Source organism: Python bivittatus, unplaced genomic scaffold, assembly GCF_059951505.1.
Source record: "Python bivittatus isolate LINGU-HERP-01145 unplaced genomic scaffold, Pbiv_v1 ctg000850_np1212, whole genome shotgun sequence".
Classification (NCBI taxonomy): domain Eukaryota; kingdom Metazoa; phylum Chordata; class Lepidosauria; order Squamata; family Pythonidae; genus Python; species Python bivittatus.
This window is the reverse complement of record NW_028277112.1, coordinates 27,708,953-27,734,259: the sequence shown is the minus strand read 5'-3', so window position 1 is coordinate 27,734,259 and position 25,307 is coordinate 27,708,953. Positions and strand designations below refer to the sequence as shown.

The following is a 25,307-nucleotide window of genomic DNA, read 5'->3' as shown; positions in this document are numbered from 1 at the left end:
TTTATTTAGCAATATTAAAATAATTTTAGTTTTTGAAAATATTACATTACAAATATGAAAAAGCAAATGGGAACACTTGCTGTAATATAAAGAAGATCAAAGTGAAATCCTGCCTCATGCCAGCTGAGATACAGAAGCACTTCTGCTTAACCAATTTCTGCCTTTTATGTGACCTTACTTTTATTTATTAAAACATACATTGTACAAATGGGATAGAAAATGACTTTTTTTAGTTGAATGAATGCCTTTTGTTGTGACTGACTATGCATTGATTCTTTCTGCAGTGGCTAAGAAATCCTGGCCCCCAGCATGAGAAACGGACTTTGTTTGGGGACATGGTGTGCTTCTTGTTTATAACTCCATTGGCTACTATCTCTGGCTGGTTGTGTCTGCGGGGAGCAGTGGACCATCTGCACTTTAGTAGTAGGCTAGAAGCTGTTGGGCTCATTGCACTCACTGTCGCACTCTTCACAATTTACCTCTTTTGGACACTAGTAAGTAGTCTTTTGTTTTGACTTCCATTTACGTTAGAGTATGAGAAATCTTATAATGTTACTTTGGGAAGATCTGGTGACTGTTACTGTCCTAGGAGAAGAGATCAAACTTCTTCAATAGAATAACAGCTTCATATTATATCTTGAAATCAATAGCATACACACAAAATTTGGTCATTTTAGGTTGGATCTAGAATGGCTTGTGTTCCAGTAGTTCCTCTTAGAATGTTCCTGGATGATAGAAATGGGAGAAGGTGGTTTTGCAACATTCTCTCCCTCCTTCTCTTGCTGTACATTTCCACTGTTCCAGAATATGTTTTTAGAAATGATAAAGACTTCAGACTGAGGGCATATTTGATTACCTCTTCCCCCTTTCTACTACAGAAATGCTTGGTGGTATTGGGAGCATTGTTTAGATAGAAAGTGTCCTTCCATCTGTAGAAAGATGGCCTTGGATCCAAGCCGGTATTTGGAAAAGCCTAATGAAGGAACTTTAGACAGACTACACTGAGTAAATGGGGGTGGGGGGGAGCTGCTGAAACAGAATCAATGCTGGGAAAATAGGCAGCAAAATATTTGCTGAGTAAGGGAACTTTAACATCATATCTATGCAACAAAGAAAAGACAAACAGATTCCCTTTCTATTTTGGCACTAATAATGGGCAAATTGAAGGGAAAGCTCCAAACTCTTACCCAGTATGCTTTGTTTTCTCTAAGTTGTGTGGGATGGGCAGTGTTAGCGAGAGATTCACTTTATACAAGCCTGCTTCTCATCCTAATGTGAATTCTGTGAGACACTTGCATTTGCCTCCAGACCAGAAACTTGAGATGTTGCTCATCTTTCCTAAATAAGCTTTTGTGGACATTGTGCAGGAGCAACAAACTATAGTGCTCTGAAGAAGCTATAGTAGGAAAGATCTGAGCTGTCTTTTTCTTTTGATGTTGGGTAACAAAAAACATTTTCTAAGGCTCAGTATAGTTCAGAATGACAAGTCTGGAGCTTTTAGTGAAACGTGTGAATGAGAAAGCTGTGTTAAACACTGCTAAACAGTTTTTACCATGTAACCTTGTACACTAATATATTTTGAAACACAACCTGTTTTTCTTCCTCTAGACATCCAGATGTCTCAAATATGAAGGAAAAATTGAGAATGTGACCCTTTTAGAATGGTTGAATTACTTAAAATGGGCTGATTGATTTTCACTGATAAACAAGTGTGAAGTAGTGTCTCCTACAGCAGAGAGATGCATCAACTCCACAAGTGCTTTCATAAAGGAAACAAAACCGCTTTTTTACTTATTGTGCTCTCTCATGTAATGTCAATGTAGGATAGATGTTTTTATATAGGTTCTAGTCAACATAACTTTCAATTTGAGTTACCCATGTAGGAAATGCTAAAGAAAGAAAAAGAACTGCATCCAGTGTCATGATTCCCGCTCATGCCAGAACACTTCCCCTTTCTCTCAAGCATGCTAGACGCTTGTGCTTCCCCAGATGTGCCCGCTGTGATCCAGGAGCCATCAAGAACAGATTTACAGGGTACAGCGTCATGGGAGAAGGTATCATTACTGCACAGATACCACTAGAAAGACTTGAAAAGTATTAAATACAAAATATTGTCCCCTCCATAAGCAGAAGGATACATGTTCTACCTAATCTTCCCCCTGTAAGAGAGTCCTACTTTCACTGTTGTTTTCAGCAGTGTGTAGTCACTAATCTATAAAAGTTTGTGTTGTTGTTGTTTTCTTTTATGGTAGAAAGTTATTTATTGAAACAAAACAATCACTGCATAATCTGCCATAGCAAGGAATGGTGGTCAGTTATCTTCCCATTCTTGTTTGTCTGTTATTCCCTGATATTCATCTTGTTATGATGTAAACTAACTTTTGCTCGTTACCTGTTTTTCCCCTCCCTTATTTCTGGTTGTCAATCTAAACATCCTTAGTTGGGAGTAAGCTGTAGTAAGCTCAACGAGAATTACATCTGAGTAGAAGTGCAGTGGTTTTTCCCATCACTCATTCTTAATTATTTTCTTTTGTTCCTGTCCATACCTCCTAATTCCATAATTTTTCTGCAATTTCCCTGTTTGACTAAACTGTTATTAATATATGCTAACTTTGGAAGATCACCCACTTTCTGATATTTGGGTGATATTTCCCTAGTCAGTTAAACAACAAAGGTTGGAAACGTTTGTTTCAGTCCCAAATAATATGTTACACCTATAATTTCCACTTTTGCTCATGGTAGACCCCTTGCTGACTTTAATTGGAGAGTACTGGGATGAAAAAAAAATAGGGTGCATATTTGGTTTGTCTTGTTCTGTGCTTTCATTGCTTTGCTTTTCAAACCCTATTATGGTTTCTTTTTCAAAACTTCACCCACTTTCACTTTGGCATTTACTGTAAGACCCTTTTAATAAGATGAATATTCCAGGCTGGAAAAAGGAATTCACTGTCGGCACAACATCTGCATAAATTAAAGCATTTCATATTAGACTGGCCACATTTGTTTTACCCAGCATTCATAATGCTGTTTGATACTCCATTTCCTGCCTTGAAAGGCATGCGGACTTACGAGATCCCCCTATGAATTGTTGGCACTGAAGAAATCTTTATAATAAGGCAATGAAATCTGGACGGCAAAAATCCACACAGCCACTAGACAGCAACAGAGTGTTACAAAAAAACTATAAATCCTTTGCTGTCCTCAGTAGTCATGTGGATTTTTGCCTCCCAGATCGGGGAGCCCTATTTAGAATCTCCAATTTGACCTACTTCATGCTGTTACTAAGAATACTACCAAAAATAACCTTAGCCAGTTGATTCAGATTGTGATTTAGCTGTCTTATCTGCATACCCAACAGTGGAGTTCTATAAGAAGCTGTCATATTATTATCTTATTTCCGTGATACAGAACCAACTTTGGGAGGAAGTAGTATTACTACTTTTGCCAAGCTCAGGGAAAAATAGCTGTAAAGCCACACTGTAAGACCGTCTAGCTGGGAATTCTGGGAATTGCAGTCCAACATAGGTGTCACAGCAAACTGAGACTGCTTCAAAATGATGGCATGCATATGGTGACATCATGATGTAAAATCCACCCTTACGCAGTGATGTCCCAATGCGTGACAGTAGTACGGAGGTGGCAATTTTTGCATCCTTCGTCATTTGCTTTCCTTCTCTGCACTCATGAACACCTGAAAAAAATTCTGAGGTAGGCAGGTTTGGGAAGTAAGCTGCAGATTAAAGAAAAAGGAAGAGGTTACTTCCCTCTCTTTCAGAAGTTCAGAGATAACTACATATCATCATGCAGCCAGAAGGCCATCCATGTATAAGAAAAAGTCATTCGCTATATCAGTGGTTATAAAATATTGATTAACTCTGGGGGGAATACAGAAAAAAACGGGTGTGACTGGAGCAGGAGTGGACAAGTAGGCCAGAATGTAGGAGTAGGCAAGGAATAGATTCATTCCACATTGCAATATTTTGTGCTTGGCTCCCCTTGCATGTCCTAAATGGATCCTTTGAAAGGCATGATATCCTTTCTAATAACCATTCTTCAAGTTGCTTTCATTTTTTTGGACTTTGGATAAGATAGGTTTAAAATATAAACAGATTATAAAGAGGGTGATAGAAACACTAAAGTATCTCAGACACACTAAATCTGGGGATGGTATTGTGTCCAAATCCACATGGGGAAATGACTTGTTCGAAAAGGGTCCTATGCGTGGAATGCATGGAAAGGAAATCAAAAGAAGCTATAGAACAGTGTTTTTCAAACTTGCAACTTTAAGAAGTGGGGACTCTGGCTTTCTACATATCATGCAGGCTGGAGAATTCTGTCCACACATTTTAAAGTCCCCAAGTTTGAAAAATGCAGCTATAGAACAAGGCTTTCTGGCAGCAGTTCCATACATACATTTTGGAGCAGGTAAAATTGTATGTTCTACCCTAAGTCTGCTTGCATGTATGGATTGTTTTACAGTTATATGCACTCTAGCTTTCTACATATCTTCAATCTTGAGACCAACGTTTTGCTTGAAGGATTTTAGTTTCAAAATAATGTGATAACCTCAGTTAAAGTTTAATTTCAGCTGATCAATATATATATGTGTGTATATACACATAAAAATACAGTATACATACATGCACTCACATCACACACACACACACACATACCATAATCCAACAAGGGAGATCTTTGCATGCTGCTGAGACACATGCATCTCAATGTTATTGCAACACACTTAATGTAGGTCTGCCTTTCAAGGCAACCTGGAAGCTGCAACTGGTTCGGAATGCAGTGGCCAGACTCTTAGCAGGAGAAATGTTATTGCAGAGTCACTCCCATTCTGTGGTCTCTGCCCTGGTTGCCATTAGTCTGAGCATAGTGCTAATTATCACCCATAAAGCTTTATGCAATCCAAACATCTAGAGAGGGTGTGCCCAAGGAATTTAGGTCAGAAGGCAGCTCTTCTCAGTAATGGCTGCCACATTATTTATGTATATGTTTATTAAATTTATATCTTGCCAACTTCATGCAGACTCATGAAGGCTTACAAATGAAATTAAAACACCCATGGAATTACATAAACACATTACAATAAAACATGCATGGTAAAAGGCATCAATTAGACATCCATGACGATAGCGTTAAGATGTTCACAAAGAAAAAAATGCTACTTATAAGTCGCTAACAATAGTTGTCAAAAATCACCAGTAAGGTTAAATTCAGCCAACAAAGACTCTCAGGAAAAATTCAGTCTTTAAGACTTCTGGAAAGCCGTCACAGTAGGAACACGTATAACATTCTCTGGGATGCTGCTGCCTAAGTTCCATAATGGAAATGCAGAGTCCCCAGGGGCTTCTCCTAGCTACGATGAGCATACAGGACAGCTGAGTTTAGTTGAAAGACGTAGGCCTTGTCCCTCCTGACATCTTGGAGGGCACCAGAAACCATTTCATTTGGCCTCTTAGGAGAAACTGTGGCAGTCATCTAGGATTTTTTTTACTGTTTTAGAAGCATTATTAATGATCTGGTATACCACCTAGAGTCTCTTAGATTTGAGGTGATAAAGAAATAAATATTTGTTAAATAAATAAAATGTCTATTTAAATTGATTGAAATTCCTCAAACTAGTTTTTGACTGGAATAGTTTTTGACTAGAATCTTCCTTTAATTTCAATAAAATTATTGTATATTATCGTCATAAAGATTGCATGGTCAGCCTTCCAGAAAATAGCTATATGAAGAGAAAATTGGCATGAGTACTCTGTCTAGAATAATAGGCAGCCTAAATGAACATCTTTCTCATTATTTATATTATCCAGTACAGTTCTCCAGCAGATATGCTGCTGCAGTCAATAAATGTAAATCATAAATACCAATTTAGATAAACAATATATGGTACATGGAAAAGGACAGCTTCTTAAAATTCTGCATCTTAAATTATATTAGATATTAGGAGGGATGTGCCATGACCATATTTTATTGCCTCTTAATTGCTACCCCAATAAATATTCATTTTAAACTACAGTTGGTGAGCTGAATTCAACATCCTATGAGTGTCCTTTTCATCAAGCTTTGGGAATTTCCTTTGCTGTCCTCTTCCTGCGGCTTTCTCAAAAAAAAAAGTTGGAAAATTGAGAGGTTGGGGAAGCATGTGAAGGTTTATTTACTGATAAGGATCTTAATTTGCAAACTTCAATATCCTGTACAACTTAAATTCTCTCTGAATCTTAAAAGTGCTTTTCATCCAAGAGTATTATTTTACACACACATGGGGAGGCGATAAGCCTAAATCAAATATGGGCTCCCTCAATGTATAGAAAATACAATTCCAGTTGCGTGGTAGCAGCATGATTTATGTTGTTTGCCAGGTGGGAGAATCTTTCTTATTCTATTATAACTTCAGCGGGAGTGAACTATATTAATGAGGCCATGCGCTCTCCAGCTCAGAAAAGAGGTTTCATAGTTCCATTGTGTAACAACAGGGGCTCAGTGCAATAGGATACACACACACACATACACACACACACACACATTGCATTATATATATAATGGTAATTATACAAAATTATAGCAAAATACAGTGAATACTGTAAACCTAAAACATTTGGAAGAAGTTTCTACTGAAAAGTAGACAACCCTTATTCAAAGCATGTAAAGTTATACTTCAAATAGGACAGCAAAATAAGCTGCAAGTTCTTGCAGCTTCCCACCGCAGGTAAAACTTGCGATGCTGACTGGGTTTTCTGGATCCATCCACAGGAAAAAAAAAAAAAAGAGAGTTTGCGTAAGAACTAATGTCTTTCCTGAACAGGCACCTCCCATTTGGCAAGAAAGAATTCTGACCTGCAATCAGCTGAGATTGTATCAAGCTACTTAACTGCTTACGTACTAGTAAAATACCTGCTATGGTGTGGTTTATTTCAAATCCCAATCCAGTTTCTATTCAGCCGACTTCTGCATAATAGTTTTGCAGTGTGCTTGAATTATACTTCGTAATTTCATGCTATGACCCTGAATCATCATTTTTTTTTTTTTACACAGTAGCAAAAGTCTGTGCAAAATTGCACAGGGTATGACACTGAACTGGTACAGTAGTCCTTACACTGTATCCTGTTAACTTTTTTCTTTTTTTCAGGCAAACATTTATAATACACTGTTCATACTCTTTAAGCATATTTGCTTTAATTTAGTAAAGCCATTTAATTGTTGTCCGTTTTCAATCCACTAATAACAACTGCAGGACAGAAGGTTGTGCACAGTTCAGATAAATCTTCCTTCCATTTTGTGCACTTGGGTGAAAAAGCTCAAACTCTCATTGCCAACATCATTATATAAAACAACGAGATTTTAAGTTCCAGTTAAAGCCAGGTATTAATGGCGATCAAGTCTGATATTGACCTCAGGCTGCTGGTTTTCAAAATGTGATTCTAACAGTTGCAGTTTATTAGCAGCCTTACTGCAGTTTATGTTACCACAAGTAAAGGGTTTCAAAATGTATCATAGATGCAACTTGGATCAGGTTAATGGAATCTGATGCATCCCATAACCCATGATGCTTGGCTGAATCCAGCCACCTAGTCAGACTATATTTGCAATCTATGCTTATGACCTAATTTGACTGTGAGATCCCACCATAGATAGTTCAGAACTCCAATGGTGTGGAGTGTTGTCATGTAGGTGTGGCCTTTCTGAGTCTGATGCCTTCCAAATGTGTTGGGCTTCAGCTGTCATCATCTCTCACACTTCTAGACTCACTAGATTAGGGATGGCAATGGTGCAGGATACCAACTGTTATTAATGGCCATATTATAGACGTAGTATGGTATTACATTTAGTTGATTGATATATCGTCTTTCATAAGATATACCTCAGGGCAGTTATTAATTTTTTTTTCACATTGGCCCTCATATTAAGCCAAGAGATGTATAAATCAAAGCCTGCCATCTGGGCGAGTAATATACTGCTGTATCTCAATAATGTAAGAGTTTAGTGGAGCAATTATTTTGAGAACAGAGATCCATACATTTGCAAAGGAGCTATTTTCCATCATTCCTAAATAAGACCCTGTCTCTCTCAGACTGCTGATTATCCCTTTAAATGAATCTAACCATTGTTTTCCTGATCAATGAACAAGTCTCATCTCTGTTCTGGGCAGGAAGGGTCCTGGATCCAAGTTCCTGGTTTTTTTTTTTTTTAAGTGATGAAGAGCAGATCCTACTTTCACACATGAGTTTGAGTTTAGCATCACTCATAATTTTAAAAGTTTACAAAAATATTTCATCAAAAAAATTTTAGAAAACCCAAAAGGTTTAGAAATGGTTGTGTGGTTCACACAATTTTGCTCTAACAACATTGCAAACTAACAGAAGACCTTCCTTACAAAATTCAAAGTTGAGTTACTGAAATTCAGTGGCTGACATTGCTTAGGCATTGCCTGAAGGTAAGAACCCATTGTAAACAGCCTACTAGGCTTAACTAGGTTATCCTGTGAAAATGTCTTAAATGTTTAATGGGAACCTGGCTTACGGTGCAAAAATTGCTGAAAAAACTATGCTTAAATAATGGCATAGTACTAAAGTTGATCAAGGAACATAACTACTGTTTCACTGATATAAAAGAAGCCTACTGGAAAGCCACCACTTACTAGGGAAGAGCCTTGGTAACCCAAAAAGAAGCCCATGAATGTAGATAGCCTGTGATGATATTGTGCCACTAGTGGTCATGGTAATGGAAATAAAGTCTTCTACGCGTGACTAAGGATCTACCGACCTGCAAGTATTCCATTCTCCTGATACCCCCTCCTAAAAGGAGCTCTTAGTTACACCGGCCCTGGAACTGATACCCAATAATTAGTTCCTTCCCACTATTATTATAAATAGTCCTTACCTCCTCCTGTCCTGGGCACAGTGACTGACAGGAAATGGCATGGTGGAATCTGCCTACTATCCCTGTGTCACCACTATCACACATCCAATCAGACCGAAGAATTTGAAAGTCCTGTGGCCATTGTAAAAGTGCTATTACAAGTGCTTGAAAGAACCGTGATCATTTGAATCTCATTACAAGTGGGTCACTAGGTGTACCACTTCCTAAATATGTTGTCAGTACTATCCCAATACATTGATCTGTCTGAAATGAGATTTGGATGTTTCCAAAGAAAGACATTGCCAGATGTATTACTGCATAATTCAGACACCAGTCTGAAGAAGGTTGGTTTACCTTGCCATGTGGCAAGGTAATATATATTAAAATGAATGATACTCCAAACTATTAGCACTTTCCCTTTTTTACACTGAGTTCAGAACAAGGCTCTTGAATTCACCGAAATTATTTACAAAGTGATCCTAAGTGGATTGGCATATTACCATGAATCTTTTAGCTCCATTATACTTATTTATTATATGGGGCTGCTATAGAAAAGGAAAGCTAGTTTAAGTATTTCATCAACAATACATGGTTTATAAATATTAGTAATATTTACACTGAATACAGAAGCAGACAGAAAAATTGAAATTTTTAATCCTTTCAACACTGCCTTGAAGTTCATATTGAACTGAGAAGAACTGGAGTTAAAAGAGAATCATTCAGATTGAGGCCATTAGATGGAAGGCACAATAATGCAACCTGCAGTATAAAGGGCCCTTGACTTTTGTTCTGAGTGTGTTTATTCATTTAAACATGGATTCTCCTCTTCCTTTTTCTGCAGGTATCCTTTAGGTACCACTGTAGATTATACAATGAATGGCGTCGGACCAATCAAAGAGTTATCCTTCTCATCCCAAAGTCTGTCAGCATCCCTTCTAACCAGCAGTCCTTGCTGGGCCTGCATTCCATCAAAAGGAACTCAAAAGAGACAATTGTCTAATTGGGATCATCCTGTACAGAGGCCACGAACTACATGTGGGATCTGATTCCATCCCACACCAGTAGCATCATAGTTGGAAAGACACTTTTTGTAGAAGAGAAGATATGACTCTTGCAATTTAAATCATGGATGCTGCAATCATATGATATTTGCTAAGCTGCCAAACATGTCTAAAATTTAGCAGATACTGTATGGAATCTTCCAATACCATGTCAATAGCTGCATCACTAGGGATGCATCCCTTTTTTAATTGTGATTAAAAACTATGATGGCAAACAATGCAAAAGATGTGAACTGCATTATTTCTGAGACAGGTCCAGACATCCTCTGTGCTGCATTTTCCCTTCCTATATCTAGATTCATTAATGAAAATTGGAGGATGTTTCAGTAGGTATAATGACAGAGTGTGTGAGAGAGAGCACATGCATGCAAAACCAGTTTACCACATAGGCATATTAGTTTCAAAGGCAGCCAAAAGAAAAATTCTCAGTGGAAGGCTGATGAAAAGTTTTACAGCTTAGTGCAGTGTTTTTCAACCTTAGCAAATTCAAGATGCGTGGAGTTCAACTCCCAGAATTCCCCAGCCTCCCCCGGTTGAGAAACACTGGCTTAGTGTATTGAGAAAAAAGACAGTTTCTGAAGACTTCATAATTACCTATTAACCACAATCCCGAAGTAAATGGGGCTCTGAGATTTATGTAATATATTTCACTCTTCCCCTAATACCCCTTCCAGATTTATTGGGACTGACCACTACTCCCAGGATTTCTGTCCTGCATTTACAACATCTGGAGGGAACCAGACTGGGGAAGTTTGTTGTATACAGTACTTCCCCAAACTCAGTAGTGGCAAAGTTTCTTTTTTGTCTTGTTTTTGTATCTTTGAGTCAGTTTCGACTCTTGGGGACTGCCTGGACAAGGCAATGTTTCTTCAGTATTGGTAAATATAGGTCAGCGAATGCACATGTGGATCTCTTTTTATGTGCTAGGGCTATCTTTTACTGCAGTGATTAGTATATTCTCTTGCCCAGTTATGGATATTAATATTTGGACTTCAGCTCCTAGAGCTAGCTGGGGAATTCTGGGAGTTGAAGTCCACACATCTTCCAGTTGCCAAGGTTGAGAAACACTGCTCCAAAGGGATATCTATAAATACTGTACATCAGTCAGAGTACAGCAGAAGGAAATTAGAAACAAAATATTTACCTATGATGTTTTCTATTTACATTTATTTGTTTGTTTGTTTTCAAGGTTAAAAAGTTATGCTTTTTGACATTTTCATCACAATAGTAACCTCTGATATGGGGCGAAGTAGGGAAGATATAGCTCTGAGTTCTGCAGTGCTAATGGTTTACCAGCCTCTACAAAACTTGCAGAGCAGAGATGGACCTGATCTGCCAAAATGTTCCCCAAAAGCGATTTGAAACTTTCTTACATAATTTCTTTATCTTCATGATTCCCACCTTCAGGGGACCAGCTTTACAACATTTTGTAATGGAGAAGACTTGCAGTCACAGGTACAGACTACAGCTGTTATAGTATGTTTCATCTCTGATTCGTATCAGAGATGTCTGGAAAACACCATTTCAGAAAGCAATTTTCTCAAGCAGGGAGGAAAGAGAAACTGGTTTTTTGGGGGAAAATGGTTGATTTAAATCTCAAGTGAACTAAGTACATCACAACAATATTCTCTAAATTTAATTCCTAAATTTATTTTGTAAGGGAGACTTTTGCACAGATAATAAAGGATTGGCTCATTAGACATGTTCTAGGAAGCTGGGACTTGCCTTGCATTACAATGAGTAAAACTACAGCTTTGCTGGATTTTCAACTTGACAGATAAGTTTAGATGGGAATATCTAAGCCCTAACTTCTTTGTGCTACAAGACTAAGACCTCTTTGTAAAAAATGTTTACAGCCGCCTTATAATCGTAGCCAATTCTAATTTGGAATCTGAATGTTAAATTCTTCATTTCTTGGGTGGCATGTCTTGGCTGTGACTGCCTTTCCCAAAGCAGGAGAGACAAAGGCATCATTTCAATCCATTATTTTTAGAATTAGGCTATCAAATGGACTTTCTTACATCAACAAATGCTCCTAGCATGTAGCATATTTATTAATTAAAATATGTTACTGAATCGTGAGACTAGAGGAAATTTCAACATTTATCTCCTGTTTCCTGTGTTGTGGGGTGAAATGAAGAGGATATATATTAAAGCAAATTGCAAAGACTTCAAATGGATTGAACAACTGTTCTTTGTTAACTAGTATTATTAAGTCCCACCACATGCAGATTCCACGCCACATCTACTACTGGATGTGGTCATGGCCATCACACAATGCCAGTTGCAATCTACTAGGGGTGCATTGCAAACTCTGAAAAACTCCTTATTCTCTTCACACTTGGAAAATAAGCATACACACACACACCCCCAAGGCATATACACATAACTTTCATGCTTCAAGTCCACATAAGGAGGTGGCTTTGCAGGGCTTGATAATGGGAAAAGGAGGCCTTTCTGTCATTGGTAATGTCAAAAAACAGTCTCTGTCTTCACCTGTTCAATTGCATCTGACTTTCAGAGACTTTATAGATTAGCAAAATTAAATGAGCAAAAAGGAGTGTCTTAGTATAAAACAACTACTTCGCAAAGCACAAGAAACTATGAAAGAGCTGTAAACTTGGTGAGTGACAATGCATTTGAGATCGTAGGGGGTCAGGACAAACTGGATAAATACAAGTTGATGTTAAACTGTGTTGCGGATACTTTAGAGATGGAATGTGTGGGGATGTGGGAAGGCTCATTAGCAAATGCCGAGTTATTAATTGACCTTAAAACTCTCACCAGCTGCCTTTCTGAGCCAACTAGGGGGTGAACGTCAGTGCAATTTTTCATTAGAATTATTTCTCTTTCGTGCCCAGCATTGAATAGCATATCGTAGGTCTTGGAGTCTCATCGGAGCAGACTTAACGGTAAGTATTGGATGGGGTGCAGAGCAGAGCAAAGTAACAGAAGTCCTATAGTGCAAGAAATCTCTTCATATAGCTTTGGCTTTTACCCAGGCTATTTCAATGATTTTGAAGATGTATAAATCATGAATATTGAGCCATATATACAAATGCCATTTATTATTCTTTAAAAATGTATGTATTGATGGATCATTTTTTTAAAAAAGAAGAAGAAAAGAATGAACAAGGGAATGGAGAAAAGAAGAGGAAAAAACAACTGATGCAGAAATAGAACAACAGGAATAAGGAATTACTAAGATTGTACAGTTAGTGCTCAGTATATCATTGATGAGACTTTAACCTTAAAAACAAAGTACATTAAGTTATTTTAACATTATAAGAAAAGATTTGAATCTTTGGGCAAGTGCAAAAATTGCTATTTGTATTTTAAAACTACAAAGAAAGAAAAAAACTGCTAAAAACATTGGTAAATATTTAGTTTCTAATTTCCCTTTTGCTGTACTCTGACTGATATACATTATTTATAGATATCCCTTTAGAGCAGTGTTTCTCAGCCTTGGCAACTGGACGATGCATGGACTTCAACTCCTAGAATTCCCCAGCCAGCTATGGGAATTCTGGGAGTTGAAGTCCACACATCTTCAAGCTGCCAAAGTTGAGAAACACTGACTCCTTTAGAGCTATCGAATCAATTGTACGAAGAACTCACAATTTAGCTAAACCTGCCCCTTTTTCTTATTTGTTCAGATTACCTCCCTTTAACTCAAAGCTCTTGTATACCATGATTAAAATGTCCTGCCTGCCCAGTTCATGCCTCCCCTGCAGATCGTGAGTCCATATAGCATTCACAGACCAAGGCTATGGAAACTAATTAGAAAAAAGCATTACAGCTCTTTACTTTTTTTTATTATATTCTAGTGCTGACTAAAGTTTCAGGAAAGTTTGTCTTTCCAATACATCTGAAGGGCTAAGCTGGGGAAGGATGCCTTAGAATTGTGTTTCTCAAACTTGGCAACTTTAACATGTGTGGACTTCAGCTCCCAGTATTCCCTAGCCAGCATGCTGAGAGTTGAAGTCTGCACATCTTAAAGTTGCCAAGTCTGAAAAGCAGTGCTTTAGAAGAATGTAAAGTGCAAGGGGGCAATTGTTCCAGAGCCAGCCACCCAGCCACAGAAGAAGCTGCAGTATGGAGCTTGCTGCTCCTTTCTCTTCTAGAGACAATACCCATGACAATTCAGGATCTTGACACATAAGGCTGGGCTACAGGATCTGAAGCATTCATCAAAACGACAAAAGCTATGTTGTGCCACTGCAGCAAAAGCACATGCAAATGGAATGGCACCTTCATTGGGACAGCACAATACTGCTTTCATCACTTGCTTCCCAACCCCTCCTGCAGACATACATGCATGAAGCATTGGACTTCTGAAGCTCTTCTCAGGGCCAGCTAACTTCCAGACCCACTACGGTGCAGAGGAAATGCTGCAAAAGCAAATCTGGACCATCAATGCTGGAGCTACAAGCAGGCCGTTTTCCATTGGCAAGTTGCCTCAGCTTTACTCACGTCTCTGTTGAAGCCAAGGCACCCTGCTGCCTCGCCATGTTTTCTTTGCACCCCTCTGTTCTGAAGTCCAGGTGCCAAATCACGATTCCACTCTTCTTTCTAAACTGAATAGCAGTCCTCTGCCCCCCTGCTGCACAGACTCAGGGAAGCAGCAAGGAGGGAACAGGTCATGTGGTGGATCCTAGTTTTTCTCACGGGCAATCCTGAATGTTGAATGGACTCAACAAGGAGAACACCATGGAAATGCTTCTCTGATTTGGGGAGGTTAATGCTGGGTGGAAGTACTCTGTGCCCAACCAAGTACCATTTAATGGTCAAGCAAAGGTGCTGTTCTTTCCTCACTTGCTTTCTGTTTCTTTTTCCTGTTGAAGTGAGTCTATATGATTGTGAACTATGAGCAGAGATTTTCTTATTTTAAAATATTTTTACAATACTTAAAAAACAAGTTTGAAGGACCCCACACACAGATGAAGTGGACTACAAGTTGCACAAAGGGGGGAAAAAAAACCTGGACAAGGGATTTAAAAATGGAGTAGTAGTTCTATTTTGTTTAGATGTGTAATCTACATAAGCAGAGAATACAAGGTAGATAGTTGAAGGCAAAGCTTATAAATCAATTTGGACCTAGAGGAGAAGAATCTAGCTACTAGTTGGAATCACACTGCTTGTGAGATAATAATTTTACAGCATGCATATTGCTAAATTAATGCTGTGGAGTACTACCAAAAAAAAAAAAAGGTACTCTTTGAGAAGAAGAGGATTATTAAGCCTTATGTAAATTTACAAGGGCTCTTCTCAGAATAGGTTTCCTCCTCTGCCCTATACAGCCACAAAGTGTTAGGGGAGGGATGGGGGATATAAAATATTTAGAAAAGGACCTCTATAAGAAGATGCAGTTGCCCCTGTTTCTTAATACTGGCCTCAAATTTCAAAGAATTCTGACTTTGCTATTTCATCCATGAGATACATCCATTTTTAAAATCACAGAATTAAATATGTCTGATTTTGATAGATTCAACACAATAAAAACTGCACATGTTTTTCCTCTTATGGAGTCAATGAAATGGAATTAACAGTATCAGCTTCATAGCTTGTCCAATTAAGGACTCTTTGGTGAGACAACATGGGGGAATGAAGAAACTTAGGATCCAATAGATCCTGAACTGTCCCCAATATATACAAAATATGCCTTCCTTTTTTCCACTATTCAACCCTCAATCCGTGCCTTGCAAATATGTTGAGATTAAACCTACCTGAATCTTTTTGCCCCAAAGGCACTATGACCAGTGATCTCATGATATCATTAGAAAAGCCATGGCCAAAATCATGATCCTGTGTTGGGGGAGAGCTGGGATTTCAGAAAGGAAGGACATTTTAAGGATGAAATAAATGCTATTTCTGCAAGTGCTGCTTATAGTACCAGTTTGCTGCTGAAAGATCCTGAAACAAAAAGGGGAAACATTTTGGCCCTGCCCACTCAAGGATATTCTGAAATCATTCTGGGAGCTGCCAAAGTGGTGCTGAAGAACCACAGATTACCTATCTTTGAGTTGGATCACCCCTACAGACACTGGGTGCCTGGGGGCTGCCGAGACCATAGCAGTGACATAATGCTCTTACAGTACAGTGATCCATAAAATTTTATGCAGTAATAAATTAATTTATTTTCACTGTGTTGCAAGACTCTTGCTTTTGATTGGCACAGTAGCATCTTCTAAGAGACAGCCAACCATATTATGAGTGCAAGGTAGGCTATATGACACACAGCTCTCCTTGCTGTTGTCTTCCAGCATCTGTTACACAAAGCAACTGCTTCACTCTGCCTAATATCAGGCAGATCAACACACCTCACTCAGAGCATCCTATCAGTCAGAGAAGCTGTTCTGAATCCTGTATTACGGATCTTTTCTTTGGAACAGGTCTTGTAAACCCCACACCTCTTAATCACCTGATACTGATACTATCCCTGTACAAAAAGAGAACAAAGGCAATAATTCTTATGATGTAAAGCAGACATTGTGAGATTAAGAAGAAACAGGAATGCTCTAAGCTGAAACAGGATACTTCAGGAGCAAAGAAATTATGGCCTGTTAGACAGAAATCTTGCTAAGACTTCATGAAAATTTCAAATTACTGTATATCTGAAATTTCATTTTAGAGAAGCAATACATGCAAGTTATGCTTTCCATTCATAGAATTATAGAGTTGGAAAGAACTATTCTGGCCATTTAATCCAACCCCTTGCTCAGCACTGGAATCCAAACTGAAGCATCCTGGACAGATGGCTGTCTAGCCTGTGCTTGAACACATTCAGTATAGGAGTCTACCACTCCCTGGGTAATTGGTTCCACTGCTGAATTGCTCTTACTGCTAGATGGTTTTTCCTAACATTCAGTCAGAATCTACTTTATTGTAACTTAAATCCTTCCTTCGGTGTTATGCATTCTAGAATGAGAGAGAACAAGTCTTGACCCTATACGTTACATACTTCAGGTGTTGAAGAATGCTATCATATCATCCGGTCATCTTTAGCTAAACATACACAGCTCCTTCAACCTCTCTTCACAGGGCTTCATTCTAATCCACTGATAATCTTCATTTTATGGATCTTTTCCAGTTTACTGTATCTGAATCCTTCTTAAATGGTAGTGTCCAGAACTGGATCAGTACTAGGGGATGGGGTCTGACCAAAGCAACATAGAATAACTACTTCCCATAATGTGGACATTCTACTTGATGCAGCTTAAAATTACATTTGCCTTCTTTGCAACTACATGACACTGCTGACTCATGTTTGGTTTGCTATCAAGTACTATACTAAATTCTAAAAAGGCCAGGCAATTTTTGTTTCCTAAATGAAGAAATTTGCACTGCTTTATCTTGAATTCATGAAATTAATACTTTCAGTCCATTTCTCCGACCTATCATGATTGTTTTGAATGAATGTCTCTCTTCGAGGGTATTAGGTACACTATACAGTTTTTATCACTGCAGATTTGATCAGCATTCCCTACACCTCTTCATTCAAATCATTAAGGAAAATATTGAAAAACAACCTACAGCTGATTCTTGTGATGCCCTAGTTGATACCTCTCTCCAATAAGATTCTCGGAATACAATTTTCACATCAGCTAGTAAGAATGACATGGGGTACTATGTCAAATGCTTTGCTGAAATTATGTTAGCAGCATTTCCCCGATCTATTAAGGAATTTACCTAACTTTAAAAAAAGGAAATAAAATTAATGTGACAAGATTTGTTCTTAAAATATCCATGCCAAATTCTGGCCATTGTCCCATTGTTTTCAAGATGCACAGAAATCAATATCTTTACAATTTGCTCCACATTTTTCCTGGTGTTTAGTTTGCTGGATTTTCCTCCTCCCCTTTTTGAATGTAGGGATATTTGCTCCCCTCTGGTCATCTGGCATTTCAAGTATTTCTCTTGGATTTTTCAAAGATAATGCATACAGTAAAGGTTCATCCACATCACAGTTCCTTTAACCCTGGGAAGTAATTCATCTGGTCTTGAAAATTTAAACTCAGAATGCAGTGGTATTCACATTTTTGTCAATCTCAAAATTCAGTCCTGTTCTTAACAATTTGCTGGTGGAACACACAGGTTTTGTTTGAGAAGGCTTAGAATAGGTTTGCCATTATGACAGCTATATAAATTAGTGTTAAAGACAGGATAGTGTTTGGGACTGAGCACTACTTAGAACTCTTCAAATTCAAAGAAACTAAAAATATAAAAAGAAATTCTGATGATCAATGGAGCCGGAGAAGAGAGGGAAAAAATGCAAAGTAAATACATATATGGCATTATTGTCCACAGTTTCTCATGTGAAAGAAAATTGTTGTATCTAAAGAACTCAGAATCACAAGAAGAGAGATAATTTTGAAAAGCAATAAGCCTCCCCTTGGAGAACCAATTCTCTGTGCAAAATCACATTCCTGCACTCCATATTGCAAACTCCATATTGCAAACATTTCACAATGTGCTATTATGGGTCTTGGGCAAGAAATCAGCTACAAATCACAATTATGCAGCAAAAGACAATCCCTGGAACATTTATTAAATAGTAGTTACTCATGTGTACCTGAAAGTATTACCAAAATAAAAATGAACATTATTTGGACTTCAATTTCAGTCAATCTTCTGATTCCAGGCTATGATGGAGGAAGGGATTAATACATCACAGCAGCATATTATTTACTAATATACCAAAATTGCATTGGAGCTAGAGGTATGCAGAGTTATTTCAAGGAGATGCTTTAGCAGTGTTTACTACAGTCATTGTGTATGTAGAATCATTTGTAATGCATTAAACCCCCTCTAAATTTAGCTCTTTTAAACCATTTATTTCTTGTTAGCTTTGGGGGACAAAGCTGTGCTTTCCAATATGTATCTTCCCCATTCTGCAGTTTATATTAAAGAGTTTCATTCTATAGCACCTTTTAACTAAAGCAGTTTTCTGATAGAATTGCTATCATCTGAGAAATCATTTTTAAATACTGTAGGAGATGCAGATTGTCAAGATAAATCCATTTTTTGCACTTCTGAAGAAGTGCTTTTCTGGCACAAACAGCTTAAAAACAATTAAAGAAAGCTATTTCTTTCAAACTTTTCCTATTCTTTATTAAAACTATTTTAAAAATAGCCTGAATAGCCAGTTCCATTCAGGGTGGAACTGAAAAGAGTACTACAACTGTTAATAAGGCTGGAGGTGTGGATGGTGTAACTGGAGAAACGTTAAAAGCCAGATGTAGTTTGCTTATGCGGTGGTTGTGTGATTTGTTTAAAGGTGTGTGTAGACTGCATCTCAGCCTGATGATTGGAAGACTATTTCCCCCCTATATCAAGGAAAAAGTAGCAAGAGTGAATGCAAAAATTAAGGGAGAATTACTTTATTAAAGCTGCCTGGGAAGATGTTTAGCAGAACATCTTGATTAAAAGGCATATGGCCATGAGCAAAAATTGGCAAGTGGGCTATAACTTTACCTTGGGCAGTAAAGGAGGTTCATGCTACATTTTTGGTCTTCAGCAGTTAAGCACCACTGTAGAGTCAAAGATTTTTTTTTCACTTCCTTTTTGATGCACATCCAGACCGAATTCCTTGCCCTATTCTAATTAAATTAAAGACATCCATATGCTTTCTTTTTTTCTTATCCTCCCTGTGCTAATTTTTTCATTCCTTGGGCCAGATACTTTTTTCTCATTTACTCTGTAGCACTAGGCAGATGAATGACATTTCATAAGTAATGAACTGGGGAGGGCTGGAATGCCTTCTCATGGCACAAAAGGCAGGTTCATGCAATTTATGTAAAATCTGCTAAATTTGCACGGTTCAGTACAGGTCTCAGATATAATTTTTAAGCATAGAGTACACCCTACCTGAATTTGGACAGATACAGGTAGTCTTTACTTAACAACCATTCATTTAGCAACTGTTTGAAGTTACAGCAGTGCTAAAAGTAACTTACAACTGGTCCTTGCACTTATGACTGTTGCGCTGCCCCTGTGGTCACGTGATCACTATCCAGGCGCTTGGCAACCAGCTCGCATGTACGATGACTGCAGCATCCCGGGGTCATGTGCTTGCCATTTGCAACCTTCCCAGCTGGCTTCTGGCAAGCAAAATCAGTGGGGAACTGCGTGATTCGCTTAATGACCATGTGATTCACTTAACCATGGTGATTTGCTTAATGACCATCACAAAAAAATGTAAAATCGGGTGTGGTCACATATTTCACTTAACAACCGCCCCGCTTAACGATGAATTTTCCGGTCTCTATTGTGGTCATTAAGCAAGGACTACCTGTATAGATTCAAGCTCTTCCTTATAATTGTGATTCTTCTTCCACTGAATGGGGTGGGACTTGCATGCATCTCCATGACTGCCAAGACATTTAATGCATTTTTCTGTCTGTTTCACATTGCAACCTCAAAGTTCCCATTTTTTTCTTCCACTCCAGCAGACTTGGGATGTGAAGAGTTATCCAGGCAAATATTTAATGTCTGTACATCAAAAAGCTGGTAAGTGGATGCTCACCATGGCTGGATTTCATTTGCTGCTCTGGATTCAACATTTAACTTTTTTCTCATAAAATCAGGGAATAACAGAAGCCTAATAAGTCCCTTTGTTTCAATGCATCTTTCCTTCAGTGTGGGAAAGATTTCACATTTTATTAAGAAATAAGCCAGACTCAAAGACAGTATGAGGTTTAGATGCTTCAAATTGTCTTCTCTCTTAATGTCTGAAGGATGAGCTTTATGCAGAGCATCATTAATCCAGCATTCTACCAGCAATAAAGGTGAAAAAGCATATAATATTTGCCAGTCTTGTTGTGTTGGAAATGTATGTTGACAGTAGAAAACTAAGAGCATGCCATCCTGTGGAAACTCCATTTCTTAAAATACATTTCTCACAGTACCATTTCAGAATAGCTTATTACAAATTTGCCACAAACTGTTTTTCTGCTTTAGATTGTCAGAGAACATATTAACAAAGTAAGTTCTTTTTCTTCCAAAAGTTTCTCCTTCCCCTCCTGTAGATGAGATCTGGGATATGGAACTGTCCACTGCTAAACTGTATTCTTAAGTACCCTTAAACTGGTCATATTAACGGATGATGCTAGGTATTATAGTTCAAACTCTGGAAGGCCTCTGAGATCTTCTAACAAAGACAATCTGGAATGACAGAGATTTCTCTACATGACATGGGAGAAAACAGGCTGCTGGCAAGGAGGACCACCCTCTTACAAAGCATTTTTCCTAACTATCAGAATCCAATCCCATTTGGGCACTGAGCAAATGGTCTTCTATTCACACCCTACAACTATAAGCACTACCTTGACATTTGATATAAGAATACCTATGCTGTGTTGGGTGTGTGTGTGTGCTGAACTCCCCCCTCCCACCAATAATTCTGTTCAGGATAAATCAAACATTTAAAACAGCATCTTCAATCAGTATTTTAAAAATGAGTAACAAATAATCATCCCAGAATTTTACTGCTTGATTTTCATAACTCATGTAAAACCAAACCCACAATAGTCATACATTTTCTAATTTCCTCATCCTGAATTCGATTCCAATCAGAACAGCTGTTAAGTCCCAGTCAACTATGAATTTTTTTCCTGCTATGTATATCATCCCATTTCAAGTCCATAGTTTAACACAGCTATTTTGTTCTCAGGCTATGGAAATGACTCCCCCCAGTGTTGCGCTCCTGTTGTGCCTGGATGTGGAGTCTTTGCCAAGCACTGACACTGGACCAGACCGTGCAAAGCATTCAGGCACTGGGGGCTCTCCTTCCACAGCCATTTTGCTTGCTGCAATGACCCCTGCAATAGTTTTAATGTACCTTAACTACTATCCAATGACCTGGCCAGGGTTAAGGTCATCTTGCTTGGTACCACCTTCTCCCTTCCAAGGCAGCTGCTTCAATGCTCCTCCCTGGAACAGGCATCATGCTGTAATGGAGCTGGGCCTCCACGTCCACTTCAGGCAGCCCAAACACTGTACCTCTTTTACTTACTAGTCATATCCTGCCTTTCATTCAGCTCAAAGTAGCATACATAGTGCTTTTTCCTCCTGTTCTTCCCACCACACATCTCATTATGAGAGGCCAGCCCACTCTGGCTGACTGGAGCAGGTACGGATCTGCAGCACCAGGACCCAGAATTATGACCCCAGGAAACCCAGTAACAGCCAACCTTGGGAGAGAGGAAAAAGTGAGCCAAGGCAAAAGCACCTTAATCCTGGTTGAGATACTCCAGAGTGGGTCAGGACTGGTGCAGGAGCTGTTGCAGCAAATGCAAAGGCTGTCAGAGTCCAACTCCAGGAGCAACTACTGACAGCAATCCAGCTTTGGCCTTTGCTTATTATGCACAATCCCTGCCAGACTGCACTCCTGCTCTGCCTGGACAAGCCAAATTTCAGCTTATCCGTAACTGGAGCAGTCTGACATTTCACATATGTTAATTTATTATTTTAGGTAGTCATAGCACCAAACTATTTGAGAACTCCTGGCTGAATTCCTTGAGCAACCCTGGTGCTATGTATGTATGGATACGTAATCAATAAATTCCCATCTCTCTCTTGACATCTTCTTGTATAGTAAGCCAAGGATTTAAAATGAAAATATTCAGCTCCTTCCAAACAGTAACTCTTTAGTCCCCAAATTGATCTCATTTTACTTGATTGGAAGTGCTGTCAGAACATGTCACCTCAGAAGTCAGCCTGCTGAATTCAGCAGATTCTAGCCTGGTAACTGAGTATGGATTACAGCTGTATTTCTAATTATTAGGCTGCCATCAGCTAGGAGAACAGAGCCTAGTAAGAAAAATACTGGAATTGTTAAATTAGCATTTTCCAGAGCTATTTAGCTTAATAAAAGTAAAATTCTACTAAACATTTTATTATTTGAAAATACATTGGGCAACAATAACTAAACCAGGATGTCTTAGTTTTGTGACCAACTTGTCATGATCATTTTTTCTAAATGGTAAATACGATTTACATTCTTTCCAAATGTTTCCTCTTGTTTGTGGCCAGTTACATAATGAGCGCTTCTAATTTGCCCTTTATCTACATAATGCTCTTCAGATATGCTCAGACCAACTACAATAACCCAGCCAACATTGATTATGCTGGCTGGGGATTTTGGGACAAAGAACTGCCCTTCACATGCATTAGACTAAATTCTAATTCACCTCAACAGTGAAATCATCAAGCCCATGTTTCTAGCTCTAAAAGCAGCACTTTCTAGATCTCACCCAAAGTTTTAAACATATATCTTAATTTTTTAATAATGATCCAGGTAAAGTTCCCTTCCACATTTAATTTCTGCTATGTCCAAGTGTTCTTATTAGCATAAGAAGTTGAAATTAAAATTGCAAAGCTAAGAATTTGAAAAATGGACATTATGAACATTTGAAGTATTTCATTTTATTAAACTGTTAGAGACTTCCCCGACAATCTGTCAACATCTCATATCAAGATATACAATTTTTCCAAGTAGAACCCATCACTATAAGAAAACTATTTCACCTTTCATGAGGCATTTGCAGCTATACTCTAAACAGAATCAATAGGCCTATTTCTTCATCAATTGGCTGAAGACTTGACATTATTGCCTTTTAAGAGATCCTATTTGGATAACCTTTTATTTTAAGAGATAAAAGTAGCTAACTTTTGTTAATGTTCATATTAAAATGTTTATAAATACATGATATTCCTTAGAATTTACAGAGAAATATATTTAACTTTCAACATTTAAGCAAAACCCATGTCCTTACTTCTTGGATTTGAATGGCACTGTTATGCACTGAGCAAGAGCAAACTCAAATGTTATCAATGAAGTATTTTTTTTCCTCCAAATCTTCAATGAACACTCTAATAGCAAGAGTCCCATCTTGTGGCAGAATACATTACTGTAACAGGTAAATCACAACAGAAATCTTTGGCATTTGTAACTCTTAATACCCTTAAAATTGTTTTAATACTTCAATATCAGTTGTGTTTGCTTTCAAATCTTGAAAAGGGATATTCAGCTATATACTTCGTTTTTCCCCCAAATATCCCTTTCCAAGATTTGAAAGCAAACCCAACTGATTCTTCAATTCTGACAGAAGAACATCTCCAGATTCTCTTAGAACAGTGTTTCTTAAACTTTTTTCTCTCAGGACCCCTTCTTTAAAAGAATTTTTTTTAAATTAAACTTTTAAAAATTATGGAAGACCCCAAAGAGCTTTTGTTTGTATGGGTTGCATTTATTGATATTTACATTAAAAATGAAAATTGACACATTTGCTGCCACTACCGCTTCTCACCATTGTTTGAGGGGATTTTAATATTGTATTATTTTTCATCATAAGCTGGCAAATAATTTTGATTCTGTGGATCCCTGAGATGGACTTGGGGGATCTCCAGGAGTCCTCGGACCCCACCTTGAGAAACACTGCCTTAGAATATAGAAAAGCTGCATCTGCAACTTGATTTTTACTTTCCTTAACTTATATAATTTGTTGGTTCTAAAACAATTGTTAATCTGAATTTGAATGTTCTTTTCTCACAAACATTAAACACACACACATACACACTGCAGGCAAGTAAATCCAGAAGCCACTACCATTTTCCCAGTTTCAAGATCAAACCAAAAGATATAAATATCTCAGTCCAACCTCTACATATAAGTCCTACATGTTTTCTAATCAACAAAAGGGCGATCTATAACTGTCCATATTTTATATTTTTCATATTTCAGATGAGACTGTCTGAAAAAAAGGACTTTTAACAGAAATACTGGAATATATAGTAATAACTTTAGAAAATCTTGTAATGCTATCATTTTGTGAATGTGGGCAATGGAGGAACCCCCTTTTTTATATGAATAGTTCCTTCGAAAAATCAAACCTGAGCAGTCCACTATAAATCAATCTGCAGGCAAAACAGGGTCATCAAGAAAAAGCAAGGCTTCTACATACCAGAGAAAGACCAACATGTGCATAATATATAAAAAGAGACTTCCAATGTCCAGGAAGAGGACTCTATATCTGTACTACTGAATTCTGATAGTACAAAAGCAGGGTAGAGACATTGATGTTCACGAAACTAAACAGATTAATATGTTGTGGCTTCTTTTAAAAAAAATCCTAAACAAGATATGTAATTTTAAATATTCTTGGGATGAGAGCTGAATAAGGGCTTGTTAGACCCTGCATGACTATTCACAGGCTTCCAGAGTAGGAGGACATTACCTGCTCTGCAAGCTTGTCTTAAGCAGGGGTACAAGGTCATATGATCCTTCTATACTCCTCCTGACTTGGAGAAAGACATAGCAATGCCATTTTCACTGATATGCACTGTAAGCACTACTACTTCCCTTGTAAGCCTACT

At 38.0% G+C, this 25,307-nt stretch overlaps 1 protein-coding gene across 3 annotated transcripts in view; it reads left to right on the top strand.

Moving 5' to 3' along the window:
* Positions 1-10,174, top strand: part of MARCHF3 (membrane associated ring-CH-type finger 3) — a 112,197-nt gene extending 102,023 nt beyond the window's left edge. For 2 of the 3 annotated variants that reach the window (XM_088129863.1, XM_088129862.1), the window contains exons 4-5: positions 285-494; positions 9,713-10,174. In XM_088129863.1, the coding sequence (XP_087985989.1) occupies positions 285-494; positions 9,713-9,871 (369 nt within the window). In that variant the 3' untranslated portion in view covers positions 9,872-10,174. Of the gene's footprint in view, positions 1-284; positions 495-1,963; positions 2,055-9,712 lie in introns of all 3 variants that reach the window. The other variant, XM_088129864.1, reaches the window with a different exon arrangement.
* The last annotated feature ends 15,133 nt before the right edge of the window (positions 10,175-25,307 follow it).